Below are 15,457 nucleotides of genomic sequence, written 5' to 3'. Positions count from 1 at the left end.
GAATTTGACTTCTATGGAAAAAGGCCCGTGTCCAAATACAGATCTGTGAGTCGAGCACGAATTCTGTCCTACCCTCAAGTGGAAGGTGAAAAGTGATATCGGGGTATATGCCACTGTTTTCCTGCCATCTTCCATCCTCCAAGCAGAATTCAGTAAGAGTCAGAACACCTTGACGTTTTATGCCTTCCGGAGAAACAATCATTCTAAATGAACGCGCAAGCTGAACAGACACAAACAGGACTAAGATAGCAGCATTTGATCCGGGGCTCATCTGGCAAAATGATTTGGCTAACAAATATGTTTGGCAAACGGTGACACATAATGTAAATCAAAAGGGCGTAGAAGTTTTACATTGACCTACAATACAGATTTACAATCAGAGAAGGGGGTTTTGAGGCAATTCGTTTTGGATTAGTATAACAGTACAAAGTAAGGAGGCACCGACACCAAGAACTCCCGGCCAAAAAGCTTGTACTGTGGGAACCAACACACGGGCATCGATCGAGAGGACGTCCCACAACTACCTATGTGGACGTACTAAAGAAAGATGCTGGTGCAGAAAGCACAAATGAGCTGGCCAGATGTATGGAGATCCGAGATGACTGGAGACGCCGATGGAGGGCTCGTCTGAGGACGACGTAGAGAAGCCCTGAACAGCAAAGGTCACATTCTCTCTGCACTCAATGGTCATCAAATTGTTATGCTAAGATGTGTTAACAGGGCTAATTTACGAAGGATAACCTTCTGTGAAAACATCTGAGCGAAAGCAGAGTGCACCCTCATCAATTTCACTCTTTTATAGCTCGTAACCATTTCTTCTTAACCACTTCGTTGACCGGAGTTCCCCTAGGGCTCGCTACTGGGTCAGCTCAACTTCTTCCCTCAAAAATGAATGTCTTTGCCGAAAATAGATTAAAATGGATTATGTTGTGTTCAGTACTGTACATCCTCCCGTCTGCAAGAGAGCATATAAATCGCTCAATAAATGACAGTAAGTAGCCGTGGGGCCCATACGTCACGAGCCTATCTCCTGTTTCTGTAGTGAGGCAGCGTGATGTACTGGAGAAGTACACAGTGGTGTAAAGTAACTAAGTATATTTACTCAAGTACTGTACTTAAGTACAATTGGACAGTACAATTCTTGGGTACTTTTACTTTACTGGAGGATTTCCATTACTTTTATGCCACTACATCTCAGAGGCAAATATTGTACTCCACTACAATAATAACTTTTAGATTTAGATTATTATTACAAGGCACACTATACCACTTCAGACCTACAGTAGTATGTCACACAGGGACAAGCAGGAAGGCATGACTACCATTTTTATAGTCTTTGTTATGACTTGGCTGGGGATTGAACCCTGACCTCTCAGTCTCAGGGCAGACATTCTAACCACAAGGCCACTGAGCTGGTACAGTTTAATAAATGACAGGCTTGACCAGAAAAAGCTCTCATTCTTCGGTGTGTGTGTGTGTGTGTGTGTGTGTGTGTGTGTGTGTGCACGCACGCACACACGTGCATCATTCTGTCTGCAATGACTCAACACTGTATCATCCTCAAATCACAATGCCAGGCAATGCAACTTCTATAAGAGAACTCCAACTCAATATCTAACATAATGCCTATAAAGTATGAACTAAGGTTAACTATAGCACTTCTATATTTATTTATCTAAATGTTAATTTACATTTCATTAAATTATTATACAATATCATTTCATACTTTTCATAAATAACTTACTTAAAGATGGAGTACCGTGATTTTTGTATTGTTTCCATTTTTTCACGTGTTTATGAGGTGACAGTACTTCATTAGACCACTAGCCTAGGTGAGGTTGTTATGTGCAATGACTTCCCTTTGTATTTAAGGTTTCTTCCTGGAGGCTGAAACCTTGACAGTCAAACGAGCCAATGAAAAGAACAGTGATATAGTGACATCACAATATCATCCCTTCCCCATACAACAACAGTTGTGGGTGCAGCTTCAGTTCACCCATCAGGCAAACCAGGCATACTTTCTGAACTGGTTGGCGTGTCCACATAATAACGACATTTTAACAAATACTGTTCTTTTTAAAATTCTTCCTCCTTATATAACAATAATACCTGATGATCGTGTTTTAGGGTGGAAATGTGAAGCATTACCAAAATCATAGTATAGTATACAGGTCCAGAGATGCAGCAAGATGCGCCATTGATATCATTGTATTTATGATATAATACTAGACTGCCTATAACACTAAAGTTGCTGAAGATGCAGATGTCATAACTCAGTCTGACTTTTAAATGGATACCAGCTCGTAAATTATTTGCACAGAACGTGTCTTGCATTTTATTTTTCTATAAAACTGATTCTATAAAAGAGATGAAAGGCAAGTGTCTGTAGAGGGTGTTTTTGTCTTTTTTCCAGGACTTTAGAGTTGTCTCGTGAAAAGGTTACCGCTACGTGTGCTAGACAGGGTCTGCTTCTGCTACAATATAAAGAAGTGATTTGCAATTTGTTTCCAATTGTGTGTGATAGACATGATCTACAAGCCATTGTTGGGCCAGTACAGTATGTGTGTTTCTACTGTACATTACAACCAGTTGATATTGGGCACGGATTCCCATTTTGATATGACTGCCATCTATGTATGGCACAATGGGTCGCGAGACTCTCAGCAAGACAGTGTATCCTCCTTGCGGATAGGGGAGGGCTGACATGAAGGTAGACGGGAACGCCCACAAACGTCACATCCGGTTTTAGCCTGGGGTAAAGAAAATGGTCTCCCCCATAGGGTTATAATAGCCATGGTTCACATGGCGCTGGTCTGTCATGGCGGAACTTCAACCTGTTTTACGCACTTTCCCCATTTACAACGTTAACGTCTACATACATGTTCAGATTTTAAATATAAAGTGCTCACCCCCAGAGCCACGGATGTTACAATCCTCCTCGGGTGGGTAGAAGTACCGGTGTCTTCCGCATTATTCAATAAAAAGCCATTTTATCAGAGTTATAATGTATCCGCATGCACCAACCGATAGGGGCACATAGTTGAAAATGCATGGCCAAAAACGGATTAAACTTTGCTTTTTATTGAACAATACGGAAGATACCGGTACTTATACTCGCCCTAGCAGAATTATAACATCCATGGCCCTGGAGTGAGCACTTTATATTTGTAATCTGAACATTTGTGTAGGCGTAAGGACTGTAAATGGAGAATGTGCGCAAAACACTTCAGTCCAGGGCTACCATGAGTTCACAGCGCGCTGCGACACACGAGTTTGTAGATGTTTGGTTTATGCTGGGCACCTGGGGTTCAAGTGGTTTATAGTCAGAGTCAGATCTGATTATCCTTATCTCTTTATACTTTATTGCATGGGTGAAGTTTCCCTTTAAGCAGTGACTTACACAGTTGTCTTCGGAGCCTGAGGCGATGAAGCGTCCACATGGCGAGATGGCTGAGCCGCACGGATGGCAGCGGTTCACGTGGCTCTCGTAACGACGCACGCACCTGATAAGGAGACACAAAGTGACAAACTAATTATGCTCGCGGATAAATAAAAGCAAGCGTAATCTGATTTCACAGAACAACAGGATGATTGTTTGGTGACATCATGTGCAATTTGGATGATGTTGTTTCCCTGCGAGCATGACTCAATGATACAACAGGCGAGCAGATGTTGCTCCGCGACGGACTGCAAAAGTCCAACTATTAATATGTTCAAGAAGGGCAAGCCTGGATATGTTAATTAACCCCTTCAATCCAGGGGACAGTCTCTGTGTCATTTTAGATGTTGCTATAGAGGTATGCAGATGCATAAAGTGAGTGGCAAAGTGAGTTTATCGTCGTTTAACGTTGCTTAAAAGGACCACTTCACCACTTTTCAACCTATCTTCATATAATAGGTCCTCACTAATAATCATGATAAAACGGCACAATCTTTTTCCTACTCAGTCTGTGTCTCATAGGAGGGCTGTTGGCAGGGCCCGTCCACCAGTGACATCATCATTAGGCAGATTTGTTTTTGAACAACTGATTTTTATTATCGTGAGAACGATGGCTTCCATTCCCCATTGGATTCCCCAGACTGAGGAGGAAGAAAATGTGCCATTTTATCATGATTATTAGTCTGTCCAGATTCATTCTAACTCTGAGGCAGTGGCTGCCTCAGAGTTAGACCCTGGAGTGGCTAGGGTCTAACTCTGAGGCAGTGGCTGCCTCAGAGTTAGACCCTGGAGTGGCTAGGGTCCAACTCTGAGGCAGTGGCCTACAAATGGTGTCAATGACATCAGAGACACTGGACTCACTGCTAAAATCTAAAATATCTAAAACCACATATTACACACATAAAGACCCACAGGAAAGTGTTCTAAATCTTCTAAACTTCATTAACATATGTTATTTTGCAAAAAGGGTGAAGTGTCCCTTCAACAAGGTAGGCTACTGCTCAGTATCGGCCATTATAGGTAGCCGCTCAATTTGGAGGAGGCGTTGTTTCATCTATCCATGATTTATATCTATATTTTGGGTGAATTTTACAAACTTCCCATGTTAGTAGTCTAGAATATGTATCACAGAACAAACATGTTGTGCATATGGAATGGTATCAGGACCCGGTTCTATACAAGGTAACAGAGTGACATTCAGACACACTGCCATTCAGACTACGGCGTGCGGTTATTGTTAGAGACAATAGTATCGAGCGAGTCGGAATGGAAGTGCCTCCGAATGGCAGTGCTTCGGAATGCCAGTGTGTAACCGTTCTACAAAGCACTGGGCATTGGTTTGTTAGCGGCGGTTTTCTCATGGTGTCCAAAAGCCCATTCATTGAACTTGGAAATTAAACTGGTGGTCCGATTAATAGGCTATTCATCACTTTCATATGTTTCTTGTTTAACATGATGAATGGATTTTGTGTAGGCGTGGTCACGTTCAGACATAACATTCAAGGAATTTGTTCCAGCACAGTTTAATGACACACACTGCACCTGCAGTGTGTGTCCTTAACGATATTTTGTTGTTACAGAATGACTAGGGGTGCTTGCCTTTAAAGTTTCATACTGAGACTGCAGTGCATTCAACAACTTCAACAGGACTGTCGGGGAATGTAAATCATAGATTTATTTTGCGTGACCCCCCGAAACTGATCCACGTATCCAAAATACAGGACCTTTACTTGGAGCGGAGCAGTGGTGGAAAAAGTACTGGTACTCACATTTGTTTTACTTAAGCAAAATAATCAATACGGCAACGTAGTAATACTCTGTCACAAAGTCAGGAATTAAAAATGTACTTGAGTACAAAAGTAAAAAGTAGTCATTGTGCAGAATGTCCCATTTCAAGGGTATAACAAAATCTTTTGAAAATAGCAGATCTACAAACCCACAATGCTTGTAGATCGTCTATTTTCAGATAGGCGAAATGTGTACAGAGCTGAAGTGTGTATGTTTTGTAATAATAATCAAAATCTAAAAAGTAACTAGCCACTAAAGTTGTCAAATAATTGTAGTGGAGTAAAAAATGTTTGCTTCAGAGTTGTACAGGGCTGGACTGAGAACAAAAGTTCGCCCCGACATTTTCGCGAAATTTGGCCCAGACTGGCCCACCACAACCAGCGCGCAGATACGACTTTTCGGGTCGAGGCCCATACAAATACTTGAATTACAAGCCCTTAGCACCACCACATTTACAGTAGGCCTACAGCATAAATGATACAGAACCAACAGACAACTCATTTAACATTTGGCCCAGACTAGCTCACCAGAGGGTCGGTCCACCGGGCCTATGCCTGGTACGTCCTGTGGCCAATCCAGGCCTGGAGATGTACAAGTACTAAAGATTAGAAAAACTCCAGTAAGGTAAAAAATATATATATATAATACTGTAGCTCCAAATACCTTAAGTACAGTACTCATGTAAATGTACTTACAGTAGTTACTTTCCACCACTGTAGCGGAGTATTTAAAACGTTGTTTCCACCACACAGTTGACCCTGATGAAGGCCCATGCAGGCCGAAACGCATTGGTCGTGTTTTTATCCCTTTTAATATGAAATAAAGGATTTGTTCTACTTCAACTGCACAGAGCTGCCTTGGACCCTCTTTTAAGTTCGCCACCTTACAGTATACCTCCTTCCACAGTGACATTGACTCAAGGTATAGAACTCTTTAAGACATCTTGTGCTTTGCTATATGAAACCCTCTCCAAAGAGCACCTGTCTACAGTTTTCTCTACACATAAAGGACCCACGTAGCGCTTCTTCTTTTCTTTTTTTCTGTTATTTCCACCACTGTCCGAGGAGCCGCGCCGCTGGGGAGCAGGAAGCTGAGCATGACTCAAGCAAAACACAAAGAAAAAAGAAAAAAAAAAAAGACCCTTGTAGGTGAGGAGCGAGCAGGCCCCCTACTGTGACTGCTATGCTCATTCATACTGGCCACAGCAGCGTGTAATGGCTTTACCATGCTGCCAGCGCAGGCCAGCCACAGCTACACACAACAGCTCTTTCAAACGGGGACAGGCCCCGCTGTTGTGTCCGGGGGATCTCACATGGTCCTGGTGAGAGCATGTCTTTGGGCTTTCGGCCTGCTAATCTCATTTTAAGACGGACCGAAACTAGGTCATATTCAATGGTGGGCGACCGTATAACTGGAATTTAATGTACGCACCGAGTGAGTTGCATTGCGTGGGGTTGGAAATCTCTCTCACATTGACCATGAATTTGAGCAATGCTACCGATCGCCGCTTCTCACTGCTCTACACATATCACATACATAAAGGCATTGATGTCTTGTAGGCACTTATTCGCAAATATAGGTCAAATCTTTGCTGCCACAGAGGGGGACATTTTCAACTCTCATAATGATTATGCATAGTTTAAGCACAGTCAATATTCCATGCCAACGCATACGCAACATATTTCAACTCTTTATTTTGTTGTAAATTAATGCTCTAGTCTACTTCATCATGCAAGAGGCGTTGTGAGCTTGTAGTTCAGCTATTTTCACTATTAAAGGACTATTAAAGGACAGTGAACCATTTTTTAGACCACTGCATAAGAAGGTCCAATCCTCTATACAACTTTCTGAATCCACCAGAGTCTTGAGAGTCATCAAGATAATCAGCAGGGATAATGGTGCTCATTAAATGCATAATTGCGAACGCAATGAGCACTTACTATAAGACCTAGCAGATCATGTCTGTCTGTGTGTGTGTCTGTCTGTCTGTCTGTCTGTCTGTCCCGCTATACGTCCAAATATGGAGTGTGTTGCATCATCAGCTCCATATATGGGCACAAAAGGGGCCAGGTCCACATACAGTATACAGTAACAGCGGGACAGACACATAGACAGACAGACAGACAGACATGATCTGCAGGGTCTCAGCTGCGTTCGCTTCCCGCGTTTGCGCGTCTTACTGGTGGTTGTTGTCGGGCAGAAACCTCTTATCTCCATTATCGAAAATGTTTTTTTGCCCTACTCGATCTTGCTACAGCGTCACACAAAAGTAACAAAAGTAGTAGATCTAGAAATGTGGTGTGAAGACTGAAGAGGCATGTTTTGAGTCTCAGATCTGCTACTTTTGCTATTTTTGAATTAGAAGTTTTGGACACCCAACAGAGACGATATTAACTATCTGTCTAAATCAACACCTTAACAGTTCCACTGCATAACCCGCTTTCCACGCTATTTAATCCATGTTTCTGCCCTGCGTAATATGCTAAACCCGCTATTTGTTTTATGTGTTTAATTTCTGCATCAGGCAAGTGCATGGCCAGCAGAGAAGGCCTTGCTGGCCCTGACGGCCCACCACTGGTGAGGACCAATTATATGAGGATAGGCTGTAAATGGGTGAAGTCGTCCTTTTAGAATATCACAGCATATAAACAGCCATTGTTCTTCTGTTCTTTGAATAACAATATCTAATTTGTTTTCTGACAAAATGTCTAAATGTCAAAATCAAAGATCTTGCATCCTCCCTTGTGGTTGAATTAAATGGGCATTCATCTGGGTTAAAAATGATTGCCTTTTAGAGGACATTTTCTGACTGATACGATTGATCCTATCCACTGAACCATAAGGCATAAGATACAAGTATGAATTTATTGCACAATGGAAAATCCACCAAATTTGAGGGAAATATATCACAGAGTTAAAGAGAAACAGACCACCATGTGTGCTCTGTCAAACCAGAAGCAGGAACCTGGTGAATCTAGCACAGTAGATCCCAAACCCGTTTAGCTCGAGACCCAAGCGAGAAATGTTATGACTCCCTGGGACACAAACTAGAGAAAATAGCCGATAAGACATTTGATGCTTTTATGTGACGCTGTAGATGTAGGGAATTTATAAAACAAAAATGAAACGAACCAAAGTTGTTGTTTTTTTTTACTCTGCCTGCCTCCACGTTATCAGATTAAACAATACAAAATAAACATTTATCTCAGATTATTTTCACAGATTGCGTTTTGGTCAAAACAAGCAATATTCAATGGCCCATAACTAAATAACCGATGATCGCGGGGTTTTTTTTCCAAAATATTCCGGGTGAAAGAAAATGCGATCGTCCGGGATCGAACAGACACGTCACGTTGCTGACAATGGAAAGCGGACATGCATTTATTCTCACTCAGGAAACGGGGGGGGGGGGGAGAACCTGTTTCAATGGATAACTACATTGGAAATGATATCCATTGAGTCACAAGCTCGTTAATACTGTTTTGAGTGGTGCAACCACTCCCAGGTACAGCAATGTCCATGTTCACATATGTGACTATGTCCGTGTTCACCTATGTGACTATGAGTATCAGTAGGGGCGCTGTTGTGCCAGAAACAGAGAGAGAGAGAGAGATAGTGCTGCACTGTTGCCTGCTAATGAGAGAGAGAGAGAGAGAGATAATGAGATAGAGAGAGAGGGGGGGGATGTAGGGGGGGGGGGAAACAAAGGGACGTATGGTCCCTTCTGGCTTCAAAACTATGGAATACACTTCCCATTGCAGATTCACTCCCAATCTTCCGCCGTAGTCTGAAAAGGCACCTCTTCAGACTTAGCCCATAGCACTTGCCGTAGTACTTGCCCTATAGCCTCGACCTCCTAAAGGCGTATGCATAGGCTTAATTTATGTAACTTAAATAGCACTTTACATAGACATAGCACTCTATAGTTACACATATAGTTACCTTAGATAGATAATCCTTGTGGTTTCTGTCTGACAGTGACAATATAGCATGCATGGATGCATGTGTGTTTGTGAAAGTGGTTATAAACTGAAATGCCTGTCTAATTGTATAATTCTAATAAAGCTTTGCATCATTAACAGTGAGGATAACCAAACAAACTGAATGAACACAAACCATAGTTGTTTTTGGTTTTTTTACTAGACAGCCATTTATCAGCATTGTTTATCGACCGGCACAATATAGTATAATGAATTAACTCCTTTAATGATGTTCCCCAGACTAAATAACAATCGTTAATTTCCTTTTTGTCTTGCGAGGGGAAAAAAGCTGTAAGGACCCAACCGTAAAAAGGTCAAATTAAATATGAGTGGCATTTAAATGGGCCTCATCTTGAGAGAGAATGCAGAGTGGGTGTTTACTTAGTAAGTACATTTACTCAAGTACAAATATTGTGGTACTTTTTACAGTTTTACTTAATTTCCTAATGTCCCTGTACTTTATACTTATACTCAAATATTTTACTATTTAACTCCAATACAATTAATTGAAAACGTAAGTGACTATAGTTACTTTGTCTATTCTAAAATAACAGATGTACAAGCTCACAATGAGCTTGCAGATCTGCTATTTCAGATAATTTAAATCTGCTATTTTTAGAAATTTTGGGGAAAAAATTTAAAATTGAAAACATTGAGTAGACCTACTTTCACTTTTGTACTTTTTGATGGCAATACTTTAGCACTTTTACTCCAAGTTAAATTGTGAACGTATAGGCCTTTTACAGTAGGCCTACGTCGCAACAGAATATTTCTACATTGTGGTATTGCTACTTCTGCTACAAAGAAATCGCAGTACTTCTTGCACCACAGCTTACAGCCTCCTGCGTGATTTTATGTTCCTCTCTTGCCTGCCAGGCACATTTCTAGACACTTAGAAGTTGGACTGCGGGAAAGGTATACTCTCACTTCTCTCCAGGTTCGGCCTGCTCCTCATTAGAACAACGAGATTACAAAGGCTTACCAACGGGCCGATAAACAAAATTATTTTTAAATACCCTCATATTTCCTGGATGTTTGTGTCATAGCTCAAGCAAGAAGCAACGGCACACTATAGTCCTCCCGTGGCGCGGCGTTCCACGGGTCATCAAGCCCAGGTTCTCCGGACATTTGCTTTTGTTTTGTAAACCATAAACGGTAATAGCAAAATGTACACGGAAAGGATTACTTCATGGCTTGATGTGCAGTATATAATAATAAATAAGTAAACCCAGAAACTAGGTGCATAGTTAGAATAATAAAAATAATAACCCCACTGTTAAGAATTAACTTTGTTAAAGCTCTATGTTACCAGTGTAGCCTAGCACTCCTTTCTAGCCTGCTTGTGCTAACTGGATCAGAGAGGACAATAAGGAGATACAACACCAGTAGACCTTTAGATAGCCTTACGACTGTTCACAAATCAGTGGTTCATAAACGTTCATTTCAAGGACCCTCATTTTTGGTACGCATTATTACGCTATACGGACCCCCATAGGCCATAACTTGGATTTTGGGTGTACAAAATCCATGTGTGCACTCTCAGAGTTTCAGACCTGTAAGGGTCCATTTGTATCAATAATTTAGCTGGGGTTGGAACTGGATCTGACCCATTGTGTCCAACAGTGTTGGGCAATATTACTCAATATTAGTCCTTAAAAAGTAATATTAGCCTATATCACTTACATTACATGGAATGGAATATGTGCAGAGTAATACCTTACACTACGGAGTCGTTACTGGGTAAAGTAATCATATTTCAGTAATATATTACTAGTAACTAGTTACTGCCCAACACTGGTGTCCAATAGATATGCTTCACTAACCCAACAGCTGTCTGTCTCTCTATAGGACTACAACAGCCATGAATTCATAACCACTTGAACGCTAGCGTCCCTATTGTGGGGTGAACACTGGCAGAGAAAAGCTCACAAGCTCACAAAGCTATTTTCGGTTAAGAGAAAGAAGGGGCAGACCTATACTATAGAGCCCTGGGACCCCTGCAACTAAGTGGTACCTCCAGGGTTTAAGTGATTCAAATAGGGAGGAGGAACTCAAATGTCAAACGTTAATTTACAATAGAGTGAAAATGTCAGCCATTGCTTTGAACGAGGAAAGCACAGTGGCCCTGAACAAATGGAAACCATCTGAAGTTGGTCTGATATTTCATGAGCATCTACAGTATGAAGACAAAATAACTGATATGGGACCAACAATATCATGGACATCTGTCACCTGTGCACCTAGGGGTTAGCTTTATTTGGACAAAATGAATAGCAGACATGTCTCTGAGAGTTTTGGACAGATCGTTGACACTATAGGGAGTAGAGCCCGGCCGATATATTGGTTTGGCCGATATATCTGCAATGCAACCAAAAAAAAATCTAATAAATAGCAGACCACTAGTGTTCAAATTGGGATTGGCATCGGACCCAAAAATCTGGCATCAGTCAGGCTCTAACAGGGAGTGTCTAAAGAAAACAGAACCTTGACCTAAGCTGCTCCCATCAGCTTTATGTCTCACATATATAAAAAGTGACACTAGAGTTTTGTGGGACAAACGTTGTCATTCTTTGGTCAGCGTGTGGAGTAACAAAAACAAAGCAAAGATGACGTGAACGGGGAACTGTGCAACTGGTGAGATATTTCTTTCAAACATCCATATGTTTTCACCTCGGAGGAGTTACGTCTGTACTGGGCTGAACGATGACAGGCTTCTGAACCAGAAGTTGACCTGGAAACCAGGCACAAATATTTATCAGAGTGGAAGAAGGGTTTTGACGGTGTCTGAGACGAGTAGATGAACATGGAGGCAGTCTCATACATAAACTAAGGAATGAAAGCCTTAAGTAACGCCTTGTGCTGGGCCAAACCAAAGGTTTAAATAAATCCATCAGGGCCCACTTGAATTATCATCCTTATATGGCATCCTGCTGATAAAAATCCAAAGAAAGTAATGCCATTCCCAGTTCATGTTCACAAAGAAAAGAGTTGTACTTATCAGCCCTGGAATTTTACTATTAGAAATGCTGATTAATACAAGGTCTCACTCATATTGACTATTGTAATCCTGTGTGCAACGTGTATAACTGAGAACTTGCAGGATTTGTAATTAATTCTTAGCCCTACTGTATATCGTTGCTGTTGGGCAGAAACCTCTTATCTTCGATTGTTTAACATTTTATGTAAATTATTTTGTCCATGTAACGTATCATCTTTAAACTATATGCAGGGCTATAAACGTGTTTTTGTGTATTTCTAAGCAAGACAATAATAAATCTGAGGCTGGTCTTTTCAATAAATATGTTGGTGGAGGACGCGCCATCAGATTACTGAAGCAGAACATATATGGTTCATTTATGGTCGTCATGATTCCCTGATTCAAGTCCAATTCCTGAGGATTCAAGGAAACATAGATCACATTTGTACACCCTCAGGGTTAAATTAAAGCTCCAATCTTATTTAAATGAATATAAAACGTTGTGGGATGGGGTGATGGCTGATTTAAGCAGTCACATCTGGCCCGAGTCAAACTAATTGGACTCAGAGCTAGGAGGTGTGACTACACACCTGTTGTGCATCGATGCACACAGGGATAAATCAGTCATCCTCACAAACCTTCTGGAAGAGACGGCCTCCGTCATGGCAGGTGGGTATATATCTGCATTTTATCTTGTTTATTTCATGGCTCTCTACCACGTTATACACCAAGGCATGGCAAGCAGTTTGGTGGCCACATGGAAATAAAGAAAACCTTTAACTTGAAACCGGCCTCTGTCCTACAATTGAGTCTGTCACAAACGGTATTTTAACCAATCTGTACGGTACGTCCTCCGTAGAGTAATGTTAATACTAGCATGGGTGTCAATCACGGGGGGATGCGTGCGTGTGGACCCCCCACAAAGTCACTTCAGTTCAGACAATGCAGCAGTGATAATAAGTAAATAATGACGGCAGCTTTATAAAACCGTAAAAAAAAGACGCCTGTATCCGTGCGTGCGTGAGGGTCCCCTGCTAGGCTTTAGCTGGATCTGCGTGCCTGATAACTAGTACATGTGCAGTGGTTGGAGGAGGTCTCCCTACTCTTCTATTGGGACTTTAGACGCTGGTGTCGGGTGGAAAGCCTTAATGGCTGACATGCAGTATACTGCCGGACACTCATGAGCGCAATGTCCCCTGGGCTCTGCATGGCCAAGTGAGGACTGCCTCTTGGTTGGCAGGTACAAAGAACATATGTGTCAAAATTGCGGGGTCCGCCGATCGGCGGGTCCAACGGAGGTCCCCGCGGAGGTCGGCGCGGGCGTCCGCGGTAGTCTGCGTGGTGGGGGTCCGAATGTGTTACTGTTAAATCAGCGCGAGGTTGTGTCGCAAACCTACACGCAACTAGAACTGCACTCTGCCGAGTGCATACTTGCTTGTTGCACACTAGTAGGCCATAAATGGCCTACTAGTGCGCAAGCAGAGCGCGCAAGTACTTTCGACCGCTGGAAAGTATCACATCTCAGTATCTCTGTGAAGGAACGTTTGAAATGTATAATAATTACGTGTAACTATTTGCTACCTAACTACTTTTTTACAGAAAAATGAATCATTGATATGTGATGAAAAAAAAAGGTATATAAACTGAATTAAAATATATTATACAGTATAATTATTTTATTATTATTATTATTATTTTGCCTTGTGGGTTCCATGTAAGGGCTTGTCTTGTGATGCTGGTATTGGGCTTATTTTATATAACGGTAAGTCTGTGCCTGGTTTGCTGGGACCAGTTACCACATTACGTCATCGTTGAAAGCTGGGACCAGAGTACACGGTGTGTATATGTATGACTAGCTCTCAGTGATGACGTAAGAGATATGGTCATCTGTGTAGTCTGGTCCCAGCAGACCAAGCACAGATTTACAAATTACAAATCACATTACAACTACATACAGAGTATGTAGTTGTAATTTGATTAGCAGTATACTGTGGTTACTTGGTTCCAAAAAGTGAAGCCAAGTTTTTTTCAACCGTAGGTTTGTGCCTGGTTTGCTGGGACCAGTTACAACATTACGTCATCGTTGTGAACTGGGACCAGAGTACATGGTGTGTATATGACGTAATGTTGTAACTTGTAACTTGTAACTAGTCCCAGCAAACCAGGCACAGACTGTATGTAGTTGTTCTAGTTACAACTACATACAGAGTATGTAGTTGTAATTTGATTAGAAGTATACTGTGGTTACTTGGTTCCAAAAAGTGAAGACAAGTTTTCTTCAACGGTAAATCTGTGCCTGGTTTGCTGGGACTAGTTACAACATTACGCCATCCTTGAGAGAGTACATGGTGTGTATATGACGTAATGTTGTAACTTGTAACTTGTAACTAGTCCCAGCAAACCAGGCACAGACTGTATGTAGTTGTTCTAGTTACAACTACATACAGAGTATGTAGTTGTAATTTGATTAGCAGTATACTGTGGTTACTTGGTTCCAAAAAGTGAAGACAAGTTTTCTTCAACGGTAAATCTGTGCCTGGTTTGCTGGGACTAGTTACAACATTACGTCATCCTTGAGAGAGTACATGGTGTGTATATGACGTAATGTTGTAACTTGTAACTTGTAACTAGTCCCAGCAAACCAGGCACAGACTGTATGTAGTTGTTCTAGTTACAACTACATACAGAGTATGTAGTTGTAATTTGATTAGCAGTATACTGTGGTTACTTGGTTCCAAAAAGTGAAGACAAGTTTTCTTCAACGGTAAATCTGTGCCTGGTTTGCTGGGACTAGTTACAACATTACGTCATCCTTGAGAGAGTACATGGTGTGTATATGACGTAATGTTACAAGTTACAAGTTACAACATTACGTCATATACACACCATGTACTCTCTCAAGGATGACGTAATGTTGTAACTAGTCCCAGCAAACCAGGCACAGATTTACCGTTGAAGAAAACTTGTCTTCACTTCGAAGAGACCAAGCGAAACGATTACTTGCGCGCTCTGCTTGCGCAAGTAATAATCATACTAATATGGGAGGGGGGAGAACACAACGGAGACAACAGCGCTTCTTTCACCTGACAAATATCACTATGTCTATGTGATCATTTCTTGTTTTACTTTCTTTATATGATGATTTCCTGTTTTTCAATGTTCTGATGAATTGAAAATGGAGGACCCGGTCTTATAGTGCTTTTCATGGTTTCATACCCAAAGTAGCAGTTTTTGTATAGAGGGTACGCGCGTGACATCATCATCATACGCGGA

General features: G+C 41.5%; 1 protein-coding gene across 1 annotated transcript in view; it reads right to left on the bottom strand.

Annotated features, from left to right (window-relative positions):
• wdr27 (WD repeat domain 27) overlaps positions 1 to 15,457 on the bottom strand; it is a gene marked incomplete at its 3' end in the record, with an annotated part of 79,279 nt that overhangs the window by 25,677 nt on the left and 38,145 nt on the right. The window contains exon 23 of the mRNA XM_080782977.1: positions 3,401 to 3,503. Within this exon, the coding sequence (XP_080639103.1) occupies positions 3,401 to 3,503 (103 nt within the window). The remainder of the gene's footprint in view (positions 1 to 3,400; positions 3,504 to 15,457) is intronic.

The sequence above is a fragment of the Protomyctophum bolini genome, assembly GCF_963924005.1.
Source record: "Protomyctophum bolini genome assembly, chromosome: 14".
In the NCBI taxonomy this organism is placed as follows: Eukaryota; Metazoa; Chordata; class Actinopteri; order Myctophiformes; family Myctophidae; genus Protomyctophum; species Protomyctophum bolini.
Note: the sequence above shows the minus strand (reverse complement) of the source record. Positions and strands in the feature narration are given on the sequence as shown.